The sequence below is a fragment of the Prunus mume genome, linkage group LG2, assembly GCF_029339155.1.
Source record: "Prunus mume cultivar Tortuosa linkage group LG2, ASM2933915v1, whole genome shotgun sequence".
Taxonomy (NCBI): Eukaryota; Viridiplantae; Streptophyta; class Magnoliopsida; order Rosales; family Rosaceae; genus Prunus; species Prunus mume.
Genome location: NC_142699.1, coordinates 11,298,941 through 11,322,964, shown reverse-complemented (window position 1 = coordinate 11,322,964; position 24,024 = coordinate 11,298,941). Strand labels below are relative to the sequence as shown.

Genomic DNA, 24,024 nt, shown 5'->3' with positions numbered 1-24,024 from the left:
ACGTGTAAAACTGTGATTTGTTTGTGAGAAAAACACGCATAAAGAGACTTAATGTATTTTCCCATTATTGGTTACCCAATAGCTTCTACAGTGAGTCTTTTTTAGCCACCCTTGAACCCGCTAGCCATAATATGCAGAGATTGTTATGCTAAACAAGTAATCGACGGAGAAAGAGTGGTTCAATCCCTAATTAATGCGCAGCACCTGTTTACAGTCATGAAACTTGATAATTTATCTACCCACCTGCAGCAAGGGACAATCACAAACCAACAATAATACAACATGCTTCTACAGAAACACACCCTCCCCTTTCCCTTATGGAATTGCTTCTTTACAAACATAAAGATACAGAGAGTTTTTTTATTTATAGCATGGCAGAGAAGATTTCGAGCTTTATTTGCTGTTATTCACTCTTCTGTAATTGAATAGTACAAAGCAATAAAAGAGGGGGAAAACAACTGGTTTTTACCATCTTTCTGTTGTTCAAAAATTAATGCAAAGTAAAGCTCATAGGTGGGGAAACTTTAAAGTTGAGAATATTCTACCAGTTTTAGACCACAAAGCATTAAACAACTTTACCAAAACAAGCCAATATCCATAAGATCATTATACCAATAGTAACATCGAATAAATGGGTAACAATGTTTTATAAATTTACACAATTACCTGGTCATTTTCTCTAACGACTAGATTCGTGCCATCTTGTTTTATGCGTTTGTTCACACAAATTCTTGTTTATATTGCATCATGTGTGTTCTGACATTTCGGATAATTTATATAATTTGTAATTACCCGACTAGTCTAGCAATGACTTATTTGTGAATGGTGTAAGTTCTATTTCATCCAAAACTTCACTCCGCAAAAGTAATCTTCATACTAAAAGTATTTAATTAAAATAATTATCTTTTTCCTATATGTTTAGAGAATATATTGAAGTAAAAGTTTTTAATTTGATTCTGGGTCTGGTTAGTCTAGAATTTTCCAAGAAGAAATGATGTTGTCTTCAATACTAACCACATTTCTGCAGACACAAAACAGTTGTACACTTGCCCTGTTTTGACTTGTAAAAAGCCAAGTACCAGCTTAAACAGCGTGCCCATCTGATCTGCGCTTGACTCTTTTGACTCATAGTACCAGTTTCAACTACTCAATATCTAGTAGTCAGTCTAAGAATGGGACCACTTAGGTAAATAATTTCAAATAATCAGACTTCTAACTAAACTGATTTGAACCAGTCCTCTCGGGTGGTCCATGGAATTCCAGACCCATTCAGCATCCAACTATTACCAAACACAAACACAAAATTCAATCATCAGTTTTTCTCACAATTGCAATGTTGTGATCTCCTTTGAGGCTCAGCCAAAAAGCTACAAGATCATAAGATTGAACATCTTAGACTGATGGAATGAATTGACCCAGCTTCTGAATCGCAGACATACGGAACTATGTAATTTCCTCCATCTAAATTCTTTAATTGAAGCTACAATGCATGACAAAGTTTCTAAACAATGAGAGAGAGCCAGGTTGTTGTCTAACGACCTTCGAGGACCTGTAGGTATTGAGCTAAGTAGTTCAACAATCCTATAAAATTCTCAAAGGCAGTTAGTTCCTAGGACAGACAGACAAACCTTACATGTCATATAAATTGGAAAATATGTTCAAGGCCAACAAAAGGAAATGCAAGTCAACAAAGTTCACTTCAATCATTTTCTTCGTCCTCATTCTTAAAGATGCATTTGAGTGTCAGTCAAGGATTATCCACTACATTGACATTTTGTGGATCTAGGCTATATGTGGGTCATAGTACCCCCTTGCTAGAAAAATTCGAATTTCATATCATGCTGATCTCTAATTACCAAAGCCAAATTAAACTTCAATACAAGCATTACGAGTGATACACATTTAGCCACTACCACGTTTAAAATGTTCTCGAATGAATCTTTCTGCATGGGATGGGTACTTATCTCGGATATATGCTCGAAGACACTTCTGGTAGGAGAAGTCAATCCATATACCATCAGTTCTTATGACAAACAGGCACCTTGAGTGTCTAAATTGGGGATGTCGATCAACCTTCAGCAAGAGAAGTTAAACAGAATTGGTTAATTCTCCTAGGCAAACACAACAGTACACATAATACAGAGGTTGATAAGAAATGGAAAGGATAAATACTGAGTGAGCTGACTTAGCTAATAACATATTACTGATAACAATTAGAATTTGAAAACTCGATGCCAACCAATAATCATTTTCAGTTCTATTCAAATTAAATGACAAATCAGAATCAGACTGAAGGGGAGAGAGAGCGTGTGTTTCATTTCATGGAAATAGTCATAGAAAGAAGGATTCTATTTCTCAACATAATACCCATTTCTGGACCAAACTCACAGGCAAAAGGTAGCCAAAGAAACAACGAGACTAACATTAATAATAGTTCATTCATCAGTGTCCAAAACCATTTAATTGTGTTGAAAAGGAATGAATAACAAAAAACAATGGAAAGTAAGGCCCAATAGTCAAGGATGAGTTATCAGTAGATCTCGAGTCCCTCACTGTTGTTATATTGGTTAAGACATGCGGCTCTCAAAAATGTTACTGGTTAAAAAATCGCAAATGCGCGTCGCCCACTACATCTATTGCACGACATGAATGATCCCACTTACACAGGGGATGAAAAGAACTTTTGGCCTAGACAAATGCTTTTCTATTGACAAAACTGTTGAAATTTTCTTAAAACTTCTTAGCTGTGTTTGTTTGTGCAGCACTATTCGCATATATCTTCTTTACAAAAAAAACTATTTGCATGTAATTCAGTTTTAGCTATGTCATATGGGTTAACTGCTTATAAAAGTCAATTTGCAAGTACTAAGGCTTGACTGCTTGTAAAATTCTGGCGTTGCGTGCACCATGGTTATCAGTGGAGGAGGGGAGGAAGAGGATTGGAAAAGGAGGAAGGGGAAGAGGTGACAGGAAGAGAAGAGAACGGGAACAAGGAAAGAAGAAAGAAAAAAAAAAATCAATAAGGGTAAAATGGGTGATACTATAATTTCTTTTCGGCCATAAAGATTAGGAGGATTGCTGTGAATAGAATTACCCGAGCTATAATTAGGAGCACAAGTGAAATCTTATACCTATGTTGGAGTCGATGTATACATATGTAAGAGTTTGATTAATTTAAAAAAAAGTGTTTGGTTTATGGAAGACATGCTTCCCTAGGTTCCCTCCCTGTACCTCTGTCTCTGACCCTGATTATTGATCCTGCTCCTGCACACCATTACCTTCACATGTTCACTTGAACACAAACTTGCTAGCTGCTTTAACCTATTTGCCTACCCAAGTCAATTACTCTCCTCTCTAATCCCACATTGCTCCCACAATCTTTAGGCCTCCATCAACCCGTCAAAACAACCAAGACTTTTCAAACTACCTGCTGCCAGATTGCAGAAAGCATCTCTTCCAAACGTCTTCAAGTTTTAGCCTTCAAGAATCCATATGAATACCTCAAAACTAATACACAAACCTTTGGTTTCAACCCTTCAAACCCATATTTCCCTAACCCAAAGACCATCACGAAAGCATCATCAGACTAGCTTCCTTAAACTATCCTACTAGTGGTGATTGGTGAGGTGACTCACAGCAATGCGGCTTTCAAACCATCCTTGATACCACCACAAATAATTTAGTACCTGACTACAATTTTAAAAGAGACGTTCATTTTCCATAGGTTAGTGACACCAATTTCATGTTAAATCTTTTAACCGACACAAAAATTGGTTCGGCGATCAGCATTAACACTACACCTAATTAATCAGAGGCTGAAAACAAAAAGGGGGCATGCACAGATGTTCACAAAAACCAGTGGTGGCTTCCAAACCATCCTTGACACTATAGCAAACATATTGATATTTTCGAAAAAAATGAATGGTCAAATTCAGTAAAAAGGAAAAAACAGAAACTAATTAATATTAAACTAATTAAGCTTTTTTTTTTTTTTTTGCCAGTATCTTGTTCTGTTTAAGGTATAAACATCATGTACAAATTTAAAAATCATATTTAAGAAACAATCCCCATTTGAATTATTATGATAGTCCAACTCCAACAAAGAATCTATCACTGTGATTACGAGGTATAGAAACTCACCATGATAGAATCAATTCCACAGCCAATTTTATCCTCAGAATGCGGATGATGAGCAAGAAGCCTTTCCACCACAACCTTTTCATCTTCAGCTGAAAGGCTCTCACCATCCATATACCTGCAAACACCACCAAAAACCACTAAAAACCTGCCACCATAGCTTCCAACAAGGTTTACATTCAAACTGAGTCTGGACCTAAGCTCGTAGCGTACCTGTCAGAATGGAGAATCTCCTTGGCGAGCAAAACGAGGGGCTCGATGTCGTTCAGAATCTCCCCTTCCTTATCCTTCCATTTACAGTAGTCAGGGTCGTCCCACCTCGGGTACTTTGGCGCCTCCTTGACGCTCAGCACTCTCAGCGTGGACTTGTCCGCAGAGGATAATACCCCCTCCGGCCCCGCCGCCCGAGTCGACTCGCTCGCGCCGCTGCACCACGCCCTACCACTCGGGCCCACCAGCCCAAGGCCCAGACGCCGGTGCTGGACCCGCACGCAGAGGAACGAAATGCTTCTGAGCAGCGTAGGGTTGAGAGTGCCCATTCTCGTCGTCATCTCATCGTTTGAGTGGCGGCATTGTATCGTGGATCGTGGTAGTGACTAGACTAGCCTGTCGATGACTCAGTGACTAGTGACTGATGGCGGTGAACTTTTTAGGAATTCTGGTATTTGTTTCGGGTTTTTTTTTTCTATCAACATAAAAATTGCAGACCCATGAAGAAGGCCCAATTTCTCGTGGAGTTGGGAGTAAGGCCCATGGAATTTATGATGGGAACCATCAATTTTTAATTTTATGTTTCTTTTGTCTTAGCCTAATGCCTTTTGTAGCTTTGTGTTGAGTCATTCTAAGGCCATTAAATGAGACCCTATCATTTAATCATTTGATCAAACTAACCAATTTGATTCAATAATTAACTAATTTAATCCAACGATTAAGAGATAGAGTTTCATATAAGGATTTTAAATAAGACCCTCATTATAAAATTCTACGCTTCATGTAAGCCTCAAAACATGAACTAAAGACCAAAGGGTTTACCTCAGTGGTGGGATCCCTCCTCCTTCCCCCCTTGGTCATCCGTTCGATTCTCATGAAAAGTGGCCCCCTCCCTAATAACTGTAATTCAAAAAATAACATGAACTAAAAATACATGGGCCATTGTGCTGGATTTGGAGCATGCAAAAATATCATGTGAATTTGAAGTTTTGAAAATAAGGGACAATTTTGAGGATAACCTTGTTGCCTCCTCACAAATGATGAAATTGGATGTGCATGAAGAGCCAAGCATGTTCATATAAAAGTAAATAAACATAATGATATCTACTCTTCATGTGCACAACACACCCGAAAAAAGAAAAAAAAGAAGAAAAAAAAGCACTTAGGTCCAATTGGTTTGCGGATTAGAAGCATGGATATTTTATTTTATGTGTCAAACTTATTAATGGATGCGAATATTGTCAAATCAATTGTGCTTTTAAAAGATCGTACATACCTTTTTTTTTGTCACCTTTAGTGATTAAGAATAATTTTTATCTTTACGAATTTATTCATATCATATATAAATGCGTATTAAAATTTGTTTGGAAGTGATTTTAGAAAGAGGAGAGCATAAGAGAAGCGCCTCTCACTTTTTATCTCTAAAATCGCTTGAAATCACTTTATTATCCATGAAAATGATTATTGGTCTATTTCCAAAATCACTCACAAACGAGCCTTTATTTACATAATTAAACTATATAAAAAAATATACACAATTTTACACAAACTTCTGTATATGATGTACTTATTAGCACGTGTTGGTGGAAATCACCTAACTCTTCACCTCATGGAATAAGAAATATTGTAAAGAAGAAGAAAAATATAATCCATTCATGTAGAGTAAAATTTATTTGAGTTTTGAAAAGGTGAATGACTGTAAATTAAAGATGTTTAAAATCTGATGTTGTATTTCAAAAGTTTTTAAGAATACAAAAAAGAAAAAGAAAACATACTTGGTATTAAATACAAAAATCACTTTCAAATAAAAAAAATAAAAATAAAATGTTGCTACGATTGTACATTATTTTTTATAAAGAAAATTATGATTTAATCTTAACTATAATCATAGCATGATTGCGAGGAGGAGTAGCTCTCACTAGTCAGTAGGATTGTACTGGTTTAGAAAATTGCACGCCACGGATCTTTTATTTTCAGTAAAACAGTTGGCGTTAATAAAATCCATTTAACACTTGTAAAAGACGACACACCTGAATTGTCGCTATCCACTACTGATTTTAAATATTTGGTTGGTTTTATTTTGCGTAATTTTCAAATTTTTTATTGACCATTTCCATTTATACGATTCCGACGCGACCAATCATAAACAGGTAGAAATTTAAAATCAGGGTCGCGGGTCCCACAACTGGACAAGCAATAAGAAAGAGTCCACAATAATCACATGAAAGCGCCCGCTTTTGATTTTTATTTCCCAAGTGGAAATATGACTATTCCATTTGCCAAACAACCAAGGAAAAAATAGAAAATAAAAGTTTGACAGAAAAAGCCAAATGCAATCCGATTTCAAGTCCGCCCCTCAAACATTTCCAGGGAGGTTGCCAGTGGTTCAGAAGCGCTCCTCTGCGGTGCTATCTACGATTAACCACGCCGAGGTGGCTAAGCTCGACCGTTGATTCCCGATTGGTCGTGGATGGGCCAGTCAGCTTCGGCGGCCGCAATCCCAAGTCGCCGTGAAAGCAACCGCGACAGCCATCGCTCCAAGCCCAAATCAACGGCTGCGATCTGCCCCATGGAGGCCGACGACGAATCTTCTGAGATCGTCAACGCGGCTTATGACTTTATCTCCGATCTTCCCGACGAGTGCTTGGCTTGTATATTTCAGTCCCTCGGCTCCCGTGATCGGAAACAATGCTCTCTGGTCTGCCTTCGGTGGTTGAGGATCGAGGGACAGAGCCGTCACCGTCTCTCCCTCGACGCCAAATCAGATCTCCTCCCTTTTATCCCTTCTCTCTTCTCTCGCTTCGACGCCGTCACCAAACTCGCCCTCAAATGCGACCGCAGAGCTGTTAGCATCGGCGACGAAGCGCTCGCCCTTATTTCTCTGCGCTGCCGTAACCTCACGCGCCTAAAGCTCCGCGCGTGCCGCGAGTTGACCGATGCCGGCATGTCGTCGTTCGCCAAAAACTGCAAGGCCTTGAAGAAGCTGTCGTGCGGGTCTTGCACTTTCGGAGCTAAAGGAATGAACGCAGTGCTTGACAATTGCTCGGCTCTGGAAGAGTTATCGGTGAAGCGGCTTCGAGGCATCACGGACGGAGCCGCAGCCGAGCCGATCGGGCCCGGCGTAGCTGCCTCGTCGCTCAAAACGATTTGCCTCAAAGAGCTCTACAATGGACAGTGCTTCGGTCCTCTCATAATGGGCGCGAAGAATCTGAGGACTCTGAAGCTTTTCAGGTGCTCTGGCGATTGGGACAAGCTTCTCCAGGTGATAGCAGAGCGAGTCACCTCCATGGTTGAGATCCATCTAGAAAAGCTTCAGGTCAGTGACGTAGGCCTCGCTGCCATCTCCAATTGCTTGGATCTGGAGATTCTACACCTGGTCAAGACCCCTGAGTGCACAAATGTAGGTTTGGTCTCGGTCGCCCAACGCTGTAAGCTTCTACGAAAGCTTCACATTGATGGCTGGAAGGCCAACCGAGTCGGAGACGAAGGTTTGGTCGCGGTGGCCATGAGCTGCCCTAACCTACAGGAATTGGTGCTCATCGGTGTCAATCCAACGAGAGTGAGCTTGGAGACTCTGGCTTCGAATTGCCCAAACCTAGAGAGACTGGCATTGTGCGGAAGCGACACCGTGGGCGATGTCGAGATTTCGTGCATTGCGGCGAAATGCGTAGCGTTGAAGAAGCTTTGCATCAAGAGCTGCCCGGTTTCGGACATCGGCCTCGAAGCCTTGGCCAGTGGGTGCCCTAATATGGTGAAAGTGAAGCTCAAGAAATGCAGAGGAGTGACAGCGGAGGGTGCCGATTGGTTGAGGGCAAGCAGGCCTGCGTTGGCTGTGAATTTAGATACAGGGGAAACAATCCAAGACGCCAGTGCCAGTGACGGTGGGGCCAACGATAATAACGCCGTCGAATTGCCGGCGGCGTTGGCCATCCAACCGGTGTTTCTGGGTATTGCGTCATCGAGCAGTACGGGGCGGTCGACGACGTCGTTTAAGTCGAGGTTGGGACTATTGACTGGGAGGAATTTTGTGGTTTGCGCCCTGAGAAGGTGGTCAAGTCGGAATAATAGTTAGTGTTTTATTGAACTATACACAGAACAAGCTTCCTGGAGCCGTGTCCATTGCTCATTGCTCATTGTATTTTTTTTCTTCTTTTTTCCTGTATTATTTGGATTCTGACTTTTTTATGTACTTAATTTGATGCTGTGTGCTGTTTATTTGCCTTTTGTCAAGCCAATCTTTCTTCTTCCTTCTTTTGTTTTTTCGTTTGTTTTTGCATCTCTTTGTTGTTGAAGCTTCCCCCCTTTAACACCATTTCCATTTTTGGACATGCACAATATCAATATCCCTGTGCATCATCAGACTTATCTGCATGCATTTATATCTGTGTGTGTTTACTATTTAGGAGCTCAAGCAAAAGCCAGGGTCGATTGTTCATACGGTAGTTTACTTGAATTGTTCTATTCTTGGGAGGTGCGACGAGGTTGCTTTCGTGAGTGCAAGGCCACTAATACAAACTAAACCTAGGAATGTATTCATAGCTAAGGCCTCAGTCATTCGGTGGGTAGGATAATAAAGTAGTAGGATTGGATTGAGCTTGATCTCGCCATAATCTCGTTATGTGCATATTTTTGTAGGATTACTTATTCTACAAAATGGGTGGGATCATCCCACACTCCCACCCATTCGGGCTACTAGTTCCAATGAAGACTACTAATCATTTTCAATTCAATCTAATTCAATGTAGTGCAATCCTACCTCCTAATCTAATTCAATTCTAGTCACCAAACATGGCCTAAGAGTACGAGAGATATCTTCACATTGCTCTTGGGCGACGACTACGGCGATTGAATACTCTTGAGTCACCCAAATGATGGCAAATTCCTTTTTATCGTCCACGATTGAGCAAAGATAAGCTACAAAAATCCTTGGAATCAACAAAAGAAAGATTAGTTAGAAGCTCATTGAATCTTTACATAAGGCCTCATTTCAACACAACCGTCATTAGAGCAACATAAATTGAAAAGCAATCTGGTCTAAAGTAATCACATACAAACAAGCATGGTGACATGTAAAGATTAAAGTAACAATGATAAAAGGGGTTGAACTACATGTTCACTTTCGAAAAAGAACAAAAAAAGAAAAGTAAAGGATTATCTGCCATAATTTCCCGTTTATCTCACTGTTTAGAAAAGAAAAATAAAAGAAACGACTACTCGGATAGATGAATAATGCTGTCTCCTTTCTATGTGTTAATGACCAACACCTGTAGAAACATAGTTAAGCTAAATTTGAACGATAATGTAAGGATGATTAAATCCTTTCCTTGAACATTCGTTGGAGCATTTGCTGACTCCGTTGCTGGAACTGTTGGTATCTTTAACTGAAGCAAATCTACCAGTATCACGGGAGGCATTCTTCTACTCGGTTTTCTTCTCCTTCTCAGCACGGGGCTTCGGCTTTTGGTATATAATTATCTGACTCAGGAGGGTAGCATTTGTTGCAACGCCAATTACAGAACCCAGCAAAACTAAGAAAGAATTAAGGAGAAGCAAATGAACGAATATATATAATATATATATGTATACGTATGAAGAAAGGAATACCAACACGCGCAACAGAAAGGAGAGGGATTGTTCTTATTTTAGCCTGTTCTTTTTCGTGTGATGCACACAACAGAAAATAATTATTTTCTCTGCGAACTGAATCTTTTTTTTTTTTTTAGTACAAGCAACAGTCTAAACTATAGGGAGAGGGATTTCTCACACACACACAACTATGATGCCGTGGGGATTTGAACCCGAGACCTATGGTCTGCAAGTAAAGGCCCTTTTCCACTGGCCTAGACCCCATAGGCCTCTGGGAACTGATCTTGGTAGTCATTTTAGGGAAAAGGAAAAGAAACTCAACAGCAAGAAGTAGGTTCTCTATCACTAGGGGTGAACCTGAGAACTTTCTATACAGATTCAGACTACCAAAACAAGTATAGCTTTGCTCTAAAAAGCATTTAGGAACGATAAAGTTACCAATTTGAAAATGAGCTACTTACAGCCATAACCTTCTCAAAACCTACATGCATGATAGCCATATCAAATAAAAGTGCAACTTAAGTCCAAGAAACAAGGATACCGCTTTTTGGTGCTGCTTCTTGGATGCTGGTAAAAACTCTCACTGCAAAAGGAAGTTGATAAATTTGTGAGTCTGCCGAAATACATAATTTATACTCTACAGCCTACAGCCCTTTTAACATGTTTAACTTACCCATAGAACCTCCAAAATTCATGAAATTGGTTAAGAAGCTGAGCTCCCCTGTACTTTTATTCTGTATAAGAAACAATTAATCAGTATCAGAAAAGTAGCTAAAACAGGTGTGAATACTCAAAGTAGCTAAAGATTGACACGCAGGAGATTAAATGAATTGGTTGCCATGACAGAGATAATCTAAGCTCAGAATTACCTCTTTCGGAGACACTCAAACTATACCAAAATCCTCACCTTTATATAGAGAACTAGAGAACCTATTTAAATTTAGGGAGTTTCACTAAAACACCCAAAATGGGAGCTGAAATTATAAAAAACACCCAAAACACTCAAAACCCATCATTACACACACTCAAAACCCATTTATAAACACACCCAAAAAATATATAATTGTTGACTTTGGGGTTGATTTTGGGTGTGTTTCTATGTTTAAATAGTGTTTGGGTTTTTTTATAAATATATGTCTAGGATTGGGTTTATTTATAAATTTGTATTAAATTTAACTCCACAGATAGCAAAATTTATATATTTATTTAGGCAAAATGGTCAATGTTCAAAGGATTGGTGATGGCTGGAGTGAGTTAGAGACACAGCAACAAGAAGACCCAACTAATGTATAAGATTATCTGAACCTGGTGCCTCACTAGGGCAGCATTTATATTGTCATCAATAGACAACATATATGCAGGCACAAAGGAAAGAATTTTGATTCTCTGCTTGTCTTCATATCGATTGGTTTTAAATCTGAGTTTTGTATCACAATCCAAGCGTTCTCCCAAATGTTTTAGGCTTCAATAGTACAACTCAAAGATACACGATAACCCTCAAGTAGATGAGCAAGAACCATAAGGAAAAACAAAAAGAGTGCCCACCATAGTACTTTGTCTGGGACTTTCAGACTCGCTCTAATGCATATTCATTATGTAAAATTATCCTTCCAATTCAAAAAGTAAGATGCAGTTAAAAGTAAAATAGAACACCCAATTTAAAAACAAAACAGGCCCTTCATATTTAAACTTACAGAAAGGTTCGCCCATATCTGTGGGAGCTTAGCACATAGAAAAATTGCATGCTGGGATGCCTGTAAAAGATTGTTTCCACATTAGAAGAGCTATGGATAATGAACTACAGATCAGAAAAAATAACATCAAATTTTCGAGTATGTAAATTAGCTAGACTACAAAAAAAAAGAAAAAAAAGAACACACACACACACACACACACAATACAAGACACGGAAGGGCTACTTACATATAGAGCTTCAAAGAGAATAGGATCGATTTGACCAGCTAATATGGTTGGTGCTAGCGCACAATATCTGGAAAACCATCATATTAAGGAGGAAGTTGACCACATTTCTCAATTATACAGAATGAAGATTAGGAGAAAAAAATAGAATGCCAAGACTGAACTGATTCTCAAGCAACAAGGATACAGTAACGCCCTGATCCACGTTTTCATACCCACAGGTTGGGAGTAATAGTAGATAATGGCAACTAATATTATAGCTGTAAAAGACAAGCATAAGAGGAACTGTGTTAGATCCTTTGTGATTGCCATAATTCGCTCTTCCTAACGCTATGAAATTGCATGCAACAGGATCAACAAATTTACCAAGAGTTTACAGCTCTTTGAATAAAGTCTATGATACTTACTATAATCAAAAAACCACAAGTATTCATTCACCACAAAAATTAAATTCCTAAGATGGGTCAATCACATAAGGCTAATCTGGAAAAACTCACTCACTCTCTGCCAAAATAATGCTTTTGTACCACTACTTCCACCCTCACATCCCTAAGAAGTATTTCCCTAGAATATGTTAGATTGACAGAAAAGTACAAGAAGCCTTTGACATACCTTGGATCAGAAGAAAGGCTAATTCCCCATAAGCTGAGAATGGAAGCCCTTTATGAAGACAATATGCCAGAGCAATGGTGTACCCAACTACTTCAAGCTCAAAAGCCACAATACTAAGACCTCTCACACTTCCATTTTGTAAAATTTTCATTATCTGCAAACAAAAGAACAAAAGCATCATATCATGTACAATGTCAAACTAAAATAAAAAAGATTATAAATTAGATGGTGCAACTTGTTTCATGGCGTTAGCTAAGTACTACAATTCGTTAAGCACTTCAAAGTCAAAGAGGAAGATTCTCTTCCTTCCAACGAGATTGATGCCCACAACTTGCTATCAGTAAAATTTGAAGGACATATCATATGCAGGTTTTAAACTGTGAGTTTTCAAGTTTAAACTGGGGCACTTCAAAAATGCAGTCCTAAAACTGCAAGCTTTGGACACGCACAATTCATTAACCATAAGTATCTGGATTCTTTCCTGGCCAAATGAATTCTGGGTTTAGTTCTGAATGTAACAATTTCAAACCCTGTACTAAAATTTCCATCATGCAAGCCAGCAGCCTCGAGAATTCAAACAATACCTAAACAAAATCGACGGCACCCATGTTAGAGATCTGTCATGAGTCACCTTCTGTTCTTATAAAAACAATTAATTTCAACAAAGATTACAAAATGAAAACAGAAAGATGATTGCTTTAACAAATAAACACTGACACAAAGAAAGCTAAAGAAGAAGAAAGAAACGTGCCTGAGGGAGCTTGACAGTGGTGGAAGCGGCGACGATGGCATAGCCGAGGAGCTTTGAAATAAGAGGCAGCAAGCAATCCTTCTCAGGAAAGTGACCGTTGGCAAGAGCCCCCAACGCACAGCTGAAATCGATTCCAAGGACCTTCATCTCTGTGGCAATGGATCCTACTCCCCCAAGAGTCGACCTTTGTATTTGTCTGAGGGACTCGTCCGTAACAACAGTACTTAAACCAACCAACCAAAGCCCTTCTCTTTTTTGTGACTTCAGCGTTATTAGCGACGCGCGCACGCCAACCGGTACATGTGATTTGTTTCAATCTCCTCTGATAATTACTTTCATATAATTAAACATAATTTGAGGAATTCTCTAATCTCCGCCGTTGAATTGTCTTCACTAGTGACATGCCAATTCAAGAAACTCTCAATCCAAAAAACAAACACTCAATGCTCGAGCGTTTATTGCATGTCAAGTCAAGTATCTCTTTGTTTATAGTCATTTTGCCCGGCTGGTGTTTTAAAATACCAAAAGCCAGAAGCAGCAGAGGTTTGTGTAACTGGGCTTGGGCTAACATAAAACACTAACTTGAGCTTGGGCTTAGCTTCAACTAGCATCATTTTTTACTGTTATGTAAGTGAGACCATGGACTAGACAACAAATCACAAGGTCAACTAGCATCATTTCATACTTGTAGTCTGCAGACTGCAGTCCTGATCACATTAGCATAAAGTAGAGACCAACAAAGTTTCTTTAATTATAAAAGCATCATTGGTGGATCATCATTTATCTTTATTGCACAATATAATAATTTCTATCTTGAATTTATAATTACCTAGAGATCTATAACGTTTGTAATGAATGCTTCTTTCTTTTTTGAAAGTTTTCCTATAAACCATTTTGATTGTTATTTGAGCATTTTCTGTTGGACTCAATTGTTTGTTGAAGATGATGCATTTGGTTCGTCCTTTTCTCTGGTGGGTGGGTGGTGAATTGGCAAGTCACAAATCTGTGTGGTGTGGACTGTCAAAAAGTAGGGTTTGCAGGGAAATTCTGGGATAATGAAGGTTAAAAGTTTATTTTGCTATGTAATTATGCTGTTGGCTATTTTGTTACAAACAATCACCTTCCATTTGCTTAGTTGTTTTCTGTCAGTTTTGTAATTAAATGGTTTTTTGATCAATGATGTTGCCGTACCTAAGTCCATTGATAGATAGTATATTGTTGCAGAGGCAATTAAAGGTTCTATTGGTGCAGCTATGGTGATCAATGCTCACCCTCTTGCGTGTTCCTTCATGAAAATACAACCCAAGCCTACACGCTTTATGCTGCCAAGTTGACAGGTGGTCCAGATCACATACAAAGATGGTGATGATGACACATACATTATGAAAATATCAATTTCCAATTATTATACTACTTCTCTTCATGATCATGTTTAGCCAACTGGATGAGTCATAAACCCTAGCAATTGTTGCTATATATTGAGCTTAAGGTGGACTCAAAATGGATTTGATAAGCTCATGTTTTTGCCGTTACTTGTTGCTGTTCATGACAACAGAAGCAGCAAGAGCTAGTAAACAGAGTCTCAGTGTACACATTGATCTAGCTAACCCTATATATTGATTAAACATCCATTACAGTTGCAGATGAGGGACCATTGTAAGGACAAAGTTTGGTGCAATTTATAGCGATGGAAGTGGAAACCAGTCAGGATTTGAAGGACCACTGCACGAAAATAGACAAACCATTACAGTAAAGTTAGCTGCTCAAGCTCAAGACATTATGATTAGTTTTTAGGACAAAACCAAGGATTGTAGCTGAGCATTCCTAATTAGCCTACACTTGGTTGGGTTTTGTATAATTTAACTTAGAGTCAAGATGGGAATTTGATTAAAACTTTCCGTGACAATTTGATATTTTGGTATTTTGTACCTGATAGGGTTTAGTGAAGTCAATAATTCTTCCTTTCTGAATCGTAAATATCCAGGCCCCACCATGAAACCAACTCAAAGGGCCACTGAACAGTTGGTTTGGTTGGAGGCTTACTCTCCTAAGTCCCAACACTCCATGTCTGCGCGTGAACATTGGTTGTTTGTTCCCATCTCAAGTTTGCTCTTTGCCTTTTTAATTGTGATGGAAACAAGAGTAAGAGTACAGCGTGCTTGCTTAACTCTAAAAACCTCTCTCTCTCTGTCTCTCTGTGAGTATTTGTGTGCGTGTGACAATGGAAAGTGGACTTCCCATGCTTAATTGTCTCTTGCAGCACACACTGAGGAGCCTCTGTTCAGGTTCTGATTCTTCTAATTCTTCCAAGTGGGTTTATGCTGTCTTCTGGAGGATCTTGCCTCGGAACTACCCTCCTCCAAAGTGAGAAATTTTACTATAAAAACAGAACCAGCAGAGCTCGTGTTTCATTCTACTCTCATGAAAAGCTTATGTTACAGTAAGTCACATTGTTTTATTGTTGCATTGCAGGTGGGATTATGGAGGAAGTGCTCTTGATCGCTCCAAAGGAAACAAAAGGAACTGGTAAAGTAATTAACAAAGAATTGTGAGAAAACACCATGTTTCTCATTCTGATAATTTTTGAGTTTTAAGTGAGTTTTGGTTTCAGGATTCTTGTTTGGGAAGATGGGTTCTGTGATTTCTATGAATGTGAACAAGCAGGAAGTGGTTACATAAGGGGGAGGTTTGGAGCTGATATCTTCTTCAAAATGTCCCATGAGGTCTATAATTATGGAGAAGGGTAAGAATTGACCCTCTAATATTTTGTTGGCAAGAAATAATTTAAACACAGGTTAGTGACCAGGATGGTTAATTTGCATTATATTGCCTGCAGATTAGTGGGGAAAGTAGCAGCAGATAGTAGTCATAAATGGGTGTTCAGAGATACACCAAATGAAGGTGACCCCAGCTTCATTTCCTCTTGGAATGTAACCACTGAACCTGTAAGCAAATTCACTACAGTATTCTTCTTACAAAGTAAATGCAAGGATAAAATTTTCTTTTCGTCAATCCTTATTTTCCCTTATCTATTCTTACATGCAGCAACCAAGGGCATGGGAGTTTCAATTCAAATCAGGCATACAGGTTGTTACTTTCAAAATATTTGAAACTGAAGTAGCTAACACAATTCATCAGCTCTTAATAGCTGATCTAGTCCTTTTCTTTTTTGAATTTTTGCAGACCATTGCACTCATTTCTGTTAGAGAAGGCATAATTCAACTTGGCTCATTTGACAAGGTGTGTGTCTCTGTTTCCTTTCATTTTTCTTTTAAACTTTCAGCGAAGTCTGAATTGTTGACTAATGGGATTTTTCAGATATTGGAAGATCTCAATCTGGTAATCAGCATACAGAGGAAAATCAGCTACCTCCAGAGCATACCAGGTGTTTTTGCCATGCAAAGACCATACCTACCTATCCAACATCCCTACATCCTCAAACCAAATAACCAGATGATTGGAGGTCAAGAAACAGCTTTATCAGTCTATGGCAAACGCCAATTGACCGGGGTTAAAAGGTTGTTCAATGAAATGGCTGATGAAACCCAAATAAATTTTGGCTGGAATAATCCACAAAATGGGCTAGCAGGATCACCCCATTGGCCAATTCCACCTCTTCCACCCTCCATTTCATGCAGCCTTGGAGCTCTTCTCTCAAAGCTACCTTCAGTCAATTTCCCATCCTATAATGCTGCTGAAGCTCCTAACACAGCTATGCTTATGAACAACAACATCAGCAACAACAACAGCAGTTGTGCAGATCAAACACTGAAGGCTAGTGGTGGCATTATGAAAATAGAGTCATCCTGTCATTTAGATGTAGCTCAAGAAGAAAAGCACAGCTCCATAAACCTGGGTTTGGAAAATGGAGGGGTAGACTTAGGATTTGGACCTGTAAGAAAGGGAAAGACGTAGGTGCTCTAAATCTTGATTAATTATAAACCTGCAAGTCCACAATGTATTTTTATGGTCAAAAGGATGGTTTTGTTGCCTGTGGCTGTGTAGGTAAATTGCAGCTCAATCTGCTTAATTGTGCTCAAATGGGCTTCTGTTCAAAAAAGAATATTTGTAATTAGTCTTTTCATGCAATAATGTCTGTAACATGAGAACATTTCAAAGTGTCTCCTAATTTGGTTTCAATCATATGGGATTCAGACAATATATGATTACAGAGATACATACAAATCAAAACATAATTATGGTTCAAGTCCAAGCTTAACTACCTACCTTAAAGCTAGTTGCTGCTGATTATATAATGATGCTCCATCTCCACTGATTGAGGGTCTTGGGATTGGATGGATAGAAGCAGGGTGGGGTAAGACTATTGTGGCCTGTCCCTATCTCTTTGGGGAGTGGTCTTGCATTATGTTGAATGGTCCCCAAAACCAAATTGATGATGAAAACTGACAAGAGATTGTTGGGTTGGAGATCAAAAATGATTTTTCATGAGACATATGGTATCTACCTCCCGGCAAAATGGATGGTCCCAAACCACAATCTTACAGATTTTTTTTTTCTTCATCTTTTTGAGTGAGTATGGTACTAATTATAAGAGCATCCATAGTGAGATGGTGTATTTTCAGGAGTGTAAAACCACTTTTACATCCCTTTTATACATTCGGGAATTGTAAATGTGATTTTTGCTTCAGTGGGAAATATGTAAATTTAAAGATGTATAATTGATTTCTTTAACCTTTTTTGCTGTAGGTCTCACTTTTTCTCACATTTTCTCATGTAGGTCCCACTGCAAGAGATGTAAAAAAAGATGTATATGTGCATCTAAATTTGATCTCATCTAAATTTCTCCATGGTGATTGATCACATATTTAACATACATCCTCATTATACCTCTCCACTGTGGATGCTCTAAGTTGTTACTTTTGTGAATACTCCAAAATCAATTATGAGGAGAAGGGCTTTTGGGTCGATATGTCGTCTAACAGACAAGTGGTTTGGGTATCCTATGAGATAGGACATGCTAGTTATGTGCCTATGCAACTTGTCGTTTGGAAATTCCCACATAAGTCTTAAGTCTTAACAGGGTTGGACCCATTTTAGTTGGCAAATTTTAATACCAATCCATTTATGTCGATGAAATTCCTCACCAAACAAAAAGTGAATGGCCTTCTTTTCCACAAATGAGGCAGGTGGGTTTATTAAACAATGCAACTGTACAACTAGGAAGGGAGGTCTACAGCCCACTCATGCATTCACAAATATACGAACCAAACTTACATACTGAAGTGCCCCTCAAGCCATGGTGTTGGCTTCAATTAGCAGAAGAATTCTGGTTGAATGAAATCAAAATTCGAAAGGGAAACATCAATTCCATAAAGATGATTTAAACGTGTGCTGATATGAATATTGACAGAATGAATACCATAAATTGGCATAAAACCATATGCCTGGAAAAGATAGTGAACAATCGAGTCAATGCAAAAGTTTTACAAAATGAATACCATAATTTGGCATAAAAATTGTCTGGCCAAGCTTCACCTTAGTGGTTAATCCGTATGTACAACATAATCTGAATACCAACTGCAAAATATCAATCTTTGGCCAAAGATAGAGTCACTTCACATTTGTGATCCCTTCATCCGAACAAGAGATTTAACCATGCGTATACTGCAAAGCAAGTGCCCGATACACGGTGCCATTGGTGCTGGAGGGGTCCTGAGAGATCATTTGGGTCAATGGATTGGTGGCTTTGCTGTTAATTTAGGCCAGGGAGAAGTGCTTGAAGCAAGTTATGGGGTCTTTTTTGGGTTGAATTTGGCTGTTGAGAAAAAAGTAGATGATATTGTTATTGAGATGGATTCAGAGACTGCTGTGCTTCTTATTCAGAGTAAGGTTTTGAATGCTTGTCATCCTAATGCTGGGCTGGTCAGTAGCTGTAAAAGGCTTATGAATTTGTTTCGAAGGATCAAGCTTCAACATATCTATAGAGGGAGGAATGATGTAGCTGGTGGGTTGGCTACTTGGAGTCACAATCTGGAGCTTGGATATCTGTTGCTTAATGATTCATTGGGAGCTGTTAAGGCTCGTCTGATTAGCACTAGTTAGTTGTTGTGTTGGTGTCTGGGGGTTTTCCCCCTTTTTCTTCATTAAAAAGAATCCCGATATACACATGATTCCAAAGAAGAACTTTCAATGGTAATATTGTGTACCCCTTCAACACTTTCAAGCTGTAAGTCCTTAAGGCATTTGCAACAACATGAGAGCCATTTGCAAAAACCCTCTTCTATAGTTAGAGGAAGAAGAGGATGGTACTTTTAGAATGGCATGCTTCACCTCCACCAATAGAGACCTCAAAGAGCCACAAAGAAAGAGGCAAGACGGAGATTCAACGGTGTCCCCTCAACGCTTCCTCTGAATTCAGCTGGAACAAGTCCAGATGTTTCAATCCTAAGTTGGAGTACTTCAACATTACACCTTACCACATCACGTTGAGTCAAGAATCCATCCGATGAAGTCGAGGAAGGGAAAATGTGAGGTTTGGTACGTGCTATACTTAATTAATCTGCTTACGAAGCACAAATAGTTTTGAAGAGAAAAATTCAGAGTGTAAAGAGAGGATTTAGTTGCAATTCACGCGATTTGAGTAAACACAAATTGGCCAAATGAAAGATCATGTTCCATTATTAAGCGAAGTACAATAAGTAGGATCAGAATGAAGCACTTCATAAAGGCGAATGCCAAATTCATGACTGAATTTACAGAAATATTGGTAATTGACAACAATCTGTTTGTCTATAACTCAAATGCATGACATAAATAGAGCGCTATATACATACAAATCAGCATATGAAATCATCCATAACAGACAAACTATCCATTTCTTGGAATCTAAATGTTGGATATGAGAGAGTGAGCAAGTATGATAAACGAAGAAGAAGAATATCAAGGTGCCCTGATTTTTCTTCCTTCCTAGCTTTTGTTACCACTTCATAAAAGCACTGAATGTTAAGCTTAAGAACTGCTCCTCTTGCCACCACCAATTGCCCAGTGAGGTTTAGCGGCCGTGCGCTTCAATGCCTTCACTCCCAGTGGATTGTCCTTGCTCTGTTGCAAGCAGAAAGGAATACAATGTAAGCAAAAACTTGTTAAAATCTATCTAACAATGTGAACAAATAAAATTTTAGGGTGTTACCAGTTGACAGGTTCCTGCATTGACATTGCAGACTGGATAGTCACTTGGGCAGCAACTATAATGGTCGTCACAGCATGTGGCGCCCTCAAGTGGACAACATCCCCAAGCAAAGCAGTAGTTTGCATACTCATAAATGCAGCAGCAGGTGTTGCTCTCAGGGCAGGAGTAGTAATTATCACAAACTGACGGGGGCTGTACCGGTGACGGAGGAGATGGACCAGGGTTCGGTGGGTTCAGGCCACTCTTGACTGGATAAGAAGCCTCCATTGCAATTCCACATATTCCATGTGCGGTGTTGCCCAGGTTACGCTCCATCCTGATGTAGCCTTCCTCTCCCCAGCTGCCACCCCATGAATTTCTCACTATCCAGTAATCAACTCCTTTGTCTGTTCCATATCCCACAACTGTAACACCATGGTCCAATGATGTTCCACACCGTCCCGTAAATACACCCTGAAATAGCATTTGAAGCAAAGAAACAAATTAGTTCACTCAAGTTCGTATTGTCAGACAGCATAAGTTTGGTAAGAGAACATTAATCATTATTCGATGACAAGAAAGTCTTTAAGTTAATAATCAACAGGAGAAATGATAGGCTAATCCAATTGATGCAAATGCTCAACATCCAAGCAGAAGAAAGATTTTGTGATATAAAGGGAAGAAAACTTACAGAATTATATAACTGGAAATCCCTGCCACCTCCTTCAATGGCAACAGCAATTGGCTGATTGGCAACAGCCTTTTGCAATGCTTTCTCATCGTATGCAGGAACATCTTCATAATCATCAATGGAAACCACCTTGGCATTTTTCTGCAAAGACAACAAAAGTATGAGAATATAGCTCAAAAATTTCATCCATCTGTTCTGTTTTTGTTTAAAACATTAAATTACAAAAACAAAACCAACCCTGTAGGTGTCACAGGTGGCATCATATCCTTTGTAAGGATAATCCTCTTCACTGTCAATTCCACCATTGCTGATGATGAACTCGAAGGCATAATCCATGAGACCTCCATTGCATCCTTCATTGTATGTTTTGTCACAGTCAACCAGCTCCTGCTCAGATAGTGAGAGGAGATCTCCAGTCACTAGCTTGTTGATCCCTTCCACTGAAGAGATTGTAGCGAATGCCCAGCAACTCCCTTCAACATAAAAATAATACTCGATGATTAACTTAATGACATAAATTAAGCTCACATTAAATCATTAAATCAGCAAATATAAATATCTAGGAGGAATATCTGCTATCTAATTTTGTTTACGCCTTGGTGTTGGGCTTTAGACCTATGTGGGTCGCTATTAATAAAATCCAGGGGCCCACAAGCGTGAGCATTGCGAGGTCCCTGCGGGTACACGGCGTAATTAGCTCTCAGCAAAAAGCTCAGGAAGAATCCTTGGTCTCAAGAGCAGCCATAGGCAACAAGATTCCTCCGTCAGATATTTATTATTTCATTTTCCGAAATACACAGTAAGCAATATTCGAATTAGATCCTAAGGTCCAGCTGAAAGCCTACGGCTCAGCTGTCTGCCTCGTCACCAATTATTATTCGCGGTCTAATTGAATAACCAAAACATGATTTTTAAGCCAAAACCCTTTGATTAAGCAAACAACCAATCAGATTATCAAAGTCAACTACTCGCTAATCACATACCCTTGCTCTATCACCAAGCAAACCCAAAAGTCCTAAGGGAAAATGACCACGCAACATCACCAAACATCAATCATTAATTATCAACTCACAAAAATTAGGCAGACGTAGATGAGGCGAATTGGTCATGACAAGGAGTCTGCACCTTAACATACAAGTTCTAATCTCCCTCTCCATAAATTAGATTAATTTTAGACTATGACTTATAACGAAAAATACTAACAAACATTGGAAAATTAAATAAATACTAGAAGTAATAAAAAATAAAAATACAGAGTAGGAAAGTTGAAACTTACCGCAGCTCCCCTGGTCTTTGATGGGGTTGACTACGCCCTCCTTCCTCCAATCAACGGAGTCGGGCAACGAGTCGCCGACACGTGGCGCGTACCGGTCGCTCTTGGTGTTCCGGTTGGAGAGCCTCTTCTTCTGAGCGCGGGTCTTGGTGCCCAGGAAAGTGGACCGGTACTCGTCGTTGGACAGATCGGCGAACCGGTTCAGACCGAGCTTGTAGCTGAGGTTCTTAGCGTTGTGGTCGTCGATGTACCTGAGGTTGTCCTTGAAGATCTGGAACCGTCTCTCCTTCTCCCCCAATCCGTTGTAGGCTTTGCCGTGCTTGGCCAGCCACCCTTCGTATATTGACATCACCTCCTCGTCGGTCCTCCAGCTCGACTTCGACTCTCCGACGACGTTTTTGTCGTCGTAGGAGATGATCGACATGTCTAGAGCCGACGACAGGGTGAAGATCGCGAAGAGGAGGACCGCCATGGTCGACGAGGATCTGTACGGTCCCATGTTTTTGCTGTGCTCTCTCTGTTTGTTTACTGAGAAACAGAGTGAAGGAAGTGAACGTATACGAGAAAGTGGCGATGTGGTGGGGTGCTTATAAAGGGAGAAAGGAGGGTGTTGAAATTTGATTTATTCTTAATAAAATGAAAATAACATAAATACAAAAATACAAGTTGTTATAATTCAATTTGATATTACTCATCTGAAAAAAGGAAATACACTGTAGACAAAAAGAAAGTGGATGTGACGAAAACAACAAGGAGTGCGGGGCCCATTTGGATGAGATATGATAGGCTGCAGATGGAGCCCAATTCCAAACCCACTGCCAATCGCTGTGCGCCGAGGGAGTGTGGGGCCCGTGTAGATGAGCTAGGGCTATAATGTTGACCGTGGTTAAAAACAACTTTGTTTTACCTTTGACTGAGGTGGATGACCGTGGTAAAAGAGAAGAGTTACTAAAAGGTGGTGGGATTGCCACGTGTAGACAGAGTTTGGTTTGGTGCGTCGTATGAGTTGGAGACTGATCCATTTGTCCAGTTGTAATTGCGGTGGACCTACCCCAAAGATCGGACAGACTTTTCATGTCGCTTGTGCCATTTTTTTCCTTCCCTTTCATTATCAGCTCGACATTGGGTCACGTCGCTTGTAGTTTTTTATTTACTTTTTCAAATTTTTAATAGGATTAATTTTTTTCCATTAAACTCATTTTTATCAACTTTTTTCTTCTTTAATTTTTAAGTTAATATAGAGACGATTATTAATATTCATTGTATGTTATTTTGGGCTCTGATTGTTTGGAGTTGCAACCTTGATTTGGGCTCTCTTATTTTGATGATGCTCCAGCCTAGCTTGGTTCTATTATCTTCAATGACTTGTCACTTGGTGGGTTTGGTGTTTAGATAATCTCCAAATATATGGCTAAATGTAGTTTAGAGCTAAAGATTTAGCCCTCTAAAATATTAATTTTTAAAAGAATAATGCAAGGTTAAATTTTTTCACCTCCAGCCATGTATGGCTATATTTTTTTTCAGAATAATGCAAGATTTCATTAAACTACGATTTATAGACAATATTTTTTAAATTTGTATATATATATTTTTTAAACAAAATGAATTTAAAACGTTTGAAAAGGTTTTAAATAAATAAAATTTCAATCAATGATTCTGACCTCCAACAATCATAAACCAATTATATATATATATATATATATATTAAATAAATT

At 39.1% G+C, this 24,024-nt stretch overlaps 5 protein-coding genes across 5 annotated transcripts; 2 read left to right on the top strand and 3 right to left on the bottom strand.

Moving 5' to 3' along the window:
- Positions 1-1,693: 1,693 nt before the first annotated feature.
- Positions 1,694-4,783, bottom strand: LOC103320373 (DCL-like protein). Its single transcript, XM_008222051.2, has 3 exons — positions 4,351-4,783; positions 4,141-4,255; positions 1,694-2,073 (listed from the first exon to the last, which is right to left on the bottom strand). The coding sequence occupies exons 1-3, from the start codon at positions 4,686-4,688 to the stop codon at positions 1,903-1,905; spliced, it is 624 nt and encodes a 207-aa protein (XP_008220273.1). The 5' UTR covers positions 4,689-4,783; the 3' UTR covers positions 1,694-1,902.
- A 1,795-nt stretch (positions 4,784-6,578) lies between these two features.
- On the top strand, positions 6,579-8,562 carry LOC103320372 (F-box protein At1g47056-like). Its single transcript, XM_089044941.1, has one exon. The coding sequence runs from the start codon at positions 6,818-6,820 to the stop codon at positions 8,417-8,419; it is 1,602 nt and encodes a 533-aa protein (XP_088901067.1). The 5' UTR covers positions 6,579-6,817; the 3' UTR covers positions 8,420-8,562.
- Positions 8,563-9,410: 848 nt separating this feature from the next.
- On the bottom strand, positions 9,411-13,870 carry LOC103320371 (Mannose-P-dolichol utilization defect 1 protein). Its single transcript, XM_008222047.3, has 8 exons — positions 13,217-13,870; positions 12,466-12,619; positions 12,041-12,113; positions 11,857-11,923; positions 11,628-11,687; positions 10,607-10,667; positions 10,475-10,516; positions 9,411-9,875 (listed from the first exon to the last, which is right to left on the bottom strand). The coding sequence occupies exons 1-8, from the start codon at positions 13,361-13,363 to the stop codon at positions 9,766-9,768; spliced, it is 714 nt and encodes a 237-aa protein (XP_008220269.2). The 5' UTR covers positions 13,364-13,870; the 3' UTR covers positions 9,411-9,765.
- Positions 13,871-15,300: 1,430 nt separating this feature from the next.
- LOC103320370 (uncharacterized) lies at positions 15,301-17,375 on the top strand. Its single transcript, XM_008222045.3, has 7 exons — positions 15,301-15,580; positions 15,689-15,742; positions 15,828-15,959; positions 16,053-16,161; positions 16,262-16,303; positions 16,400-16,456; positions 16,535-17,375. The coding sequence occupies exons 1-7, from the start codon at positions 15,438-15,440 to the stop codon at positions 17,129-17,131; spliced, it is 1,134 nt and encodes a 377-aa protein (XP_008220267.2). The 5' UTR covers positions 15,301-15,437; the 3' UTR covers positions 17,132-17,375.
- A 2,453-nt stretch (positions 17,376-19,828) lies between these two features.
- On the bottom strand, positions 19,829-22,949 carry LOC103320369 (cysteine proteinase mucunain). Its single transcript, XM_008222044.2, has 5 exons — positions 22,313-22,949; positions 21,274-21,509; positions 21,037-21,177; positions 20,367-20,819; positions 19,829-20,278 (listed from the first exon to the last, which is right to left on the bottom strand). The coding sequence occupies exons 1-5, from the start codon at positions 22,806-22,808 to the stop codon at positions 20,186-20,188; spliced, it is 1,419 nt and encodes a 472-aa protein (XP_008220266.1). The 5' UTR covers positions 22,809-22,949; the 3' UTR covers positions 19,829-20,185.
- Positions 22,950-24,024: the final 1,075 nt, after the last annotated feature.

Excerpts from the sequence above, each read along its gene's own strand:
- LOC103320373 (XM_008222051.2), bottom strand. The coding sequence starts at position 4,688 with ATGACGACGAGAATGGGCACTCTCAACCCTACGCTGCTCAGAAGCATT. Across the intron at positions 4,256-4,350 it reads GAGATTCTCCATTCTGACAG|GTATATGGATGGTGAGAGCC; the intron begins GTACGCTACGAG and ends TGGTGTTTGCAG. Across the intron at positions 2,074-4,140 it reads GTGGAATTGATTCTATCATG|GTTGATCGACATCCCCAATT; the intron begins GTGAGTTTCTAT and ends CTCTTGCTGAAG.
- LOC103320372 (XM_089044941.1), top strand. The coding sequence starts at position 6,818 with ATGGGCCAGTCAGCTTCGGCGGCCGCAATCCCAAGTCGCCGTGAAAGC.
- LOC103320371 (XM_008222047.3), bottom strand. The coding sequence starts at position 13,363 with ATGAAGGTCCTTGGAATCGATTTCAGCTGTGCGTTGGGGGCTCTTGCC. Across the intron at positions 12,620-13,216 it reads CCACTGTCAAGCTCCCTCAG|ATAATGAAAATTTTACAAAA; the intron begins GCACGTTTCTTT and ends TTTTGTTTGCAG. Across the intron at positions 12,114-12,465 it reads AGCCTTTCTTCTGATCCAAG|CTATAATATTAGTTGCCATT; the intron begins GTATGTCAAAGG and ends TGTCTTTTACAG.
- LOC103320370 (XM_008222045.3), top strand. The coding sequence starts at position 15,438 with ATGGAAAGTGGACTTCCCATGCTTAATTGTCTCTTGCAGCACACACTG. Across the intron at positions 15,581-15,688 it reads CGGAACTACCCTCCTCCAAA|GTGGGATTATGGAGGAAGTG; the intron begins GTGAGAAATTTT and ends GTTGCATTGCAG. Across the intron at positions 16,304-16,399 it reads AATTCAAATCAGGCATACAG|ACCATTGCACTCATTTCTGT; the intron begins GTTGTTACTTTC and ends GAATTTTTGCAG.
- LOC103320369 (XM_008222044.2), bottom strand. The coding sequence starts at position 22,808 with ATGGGACCGTACAGATCCTCGTCGACCATGGCGGTCCTCCTCTTCGCG. Across the intron at positions 21,510-22,312 it reads CAAAGACCAGGGGAGCTGCG|GGAGTTGCTGGGCATTCGCT; the intron begins GTAAGTTTCAAC and ends TTTATGTTGAAG. Across the intron at positions 21,178-21,273 it reads CCACCTGTGACACCTACAGG|AAAAATGCCAAGGTGGTTTC; the intron begins GTTGGTTTTGTT and ends TTGTCTTTGCAG.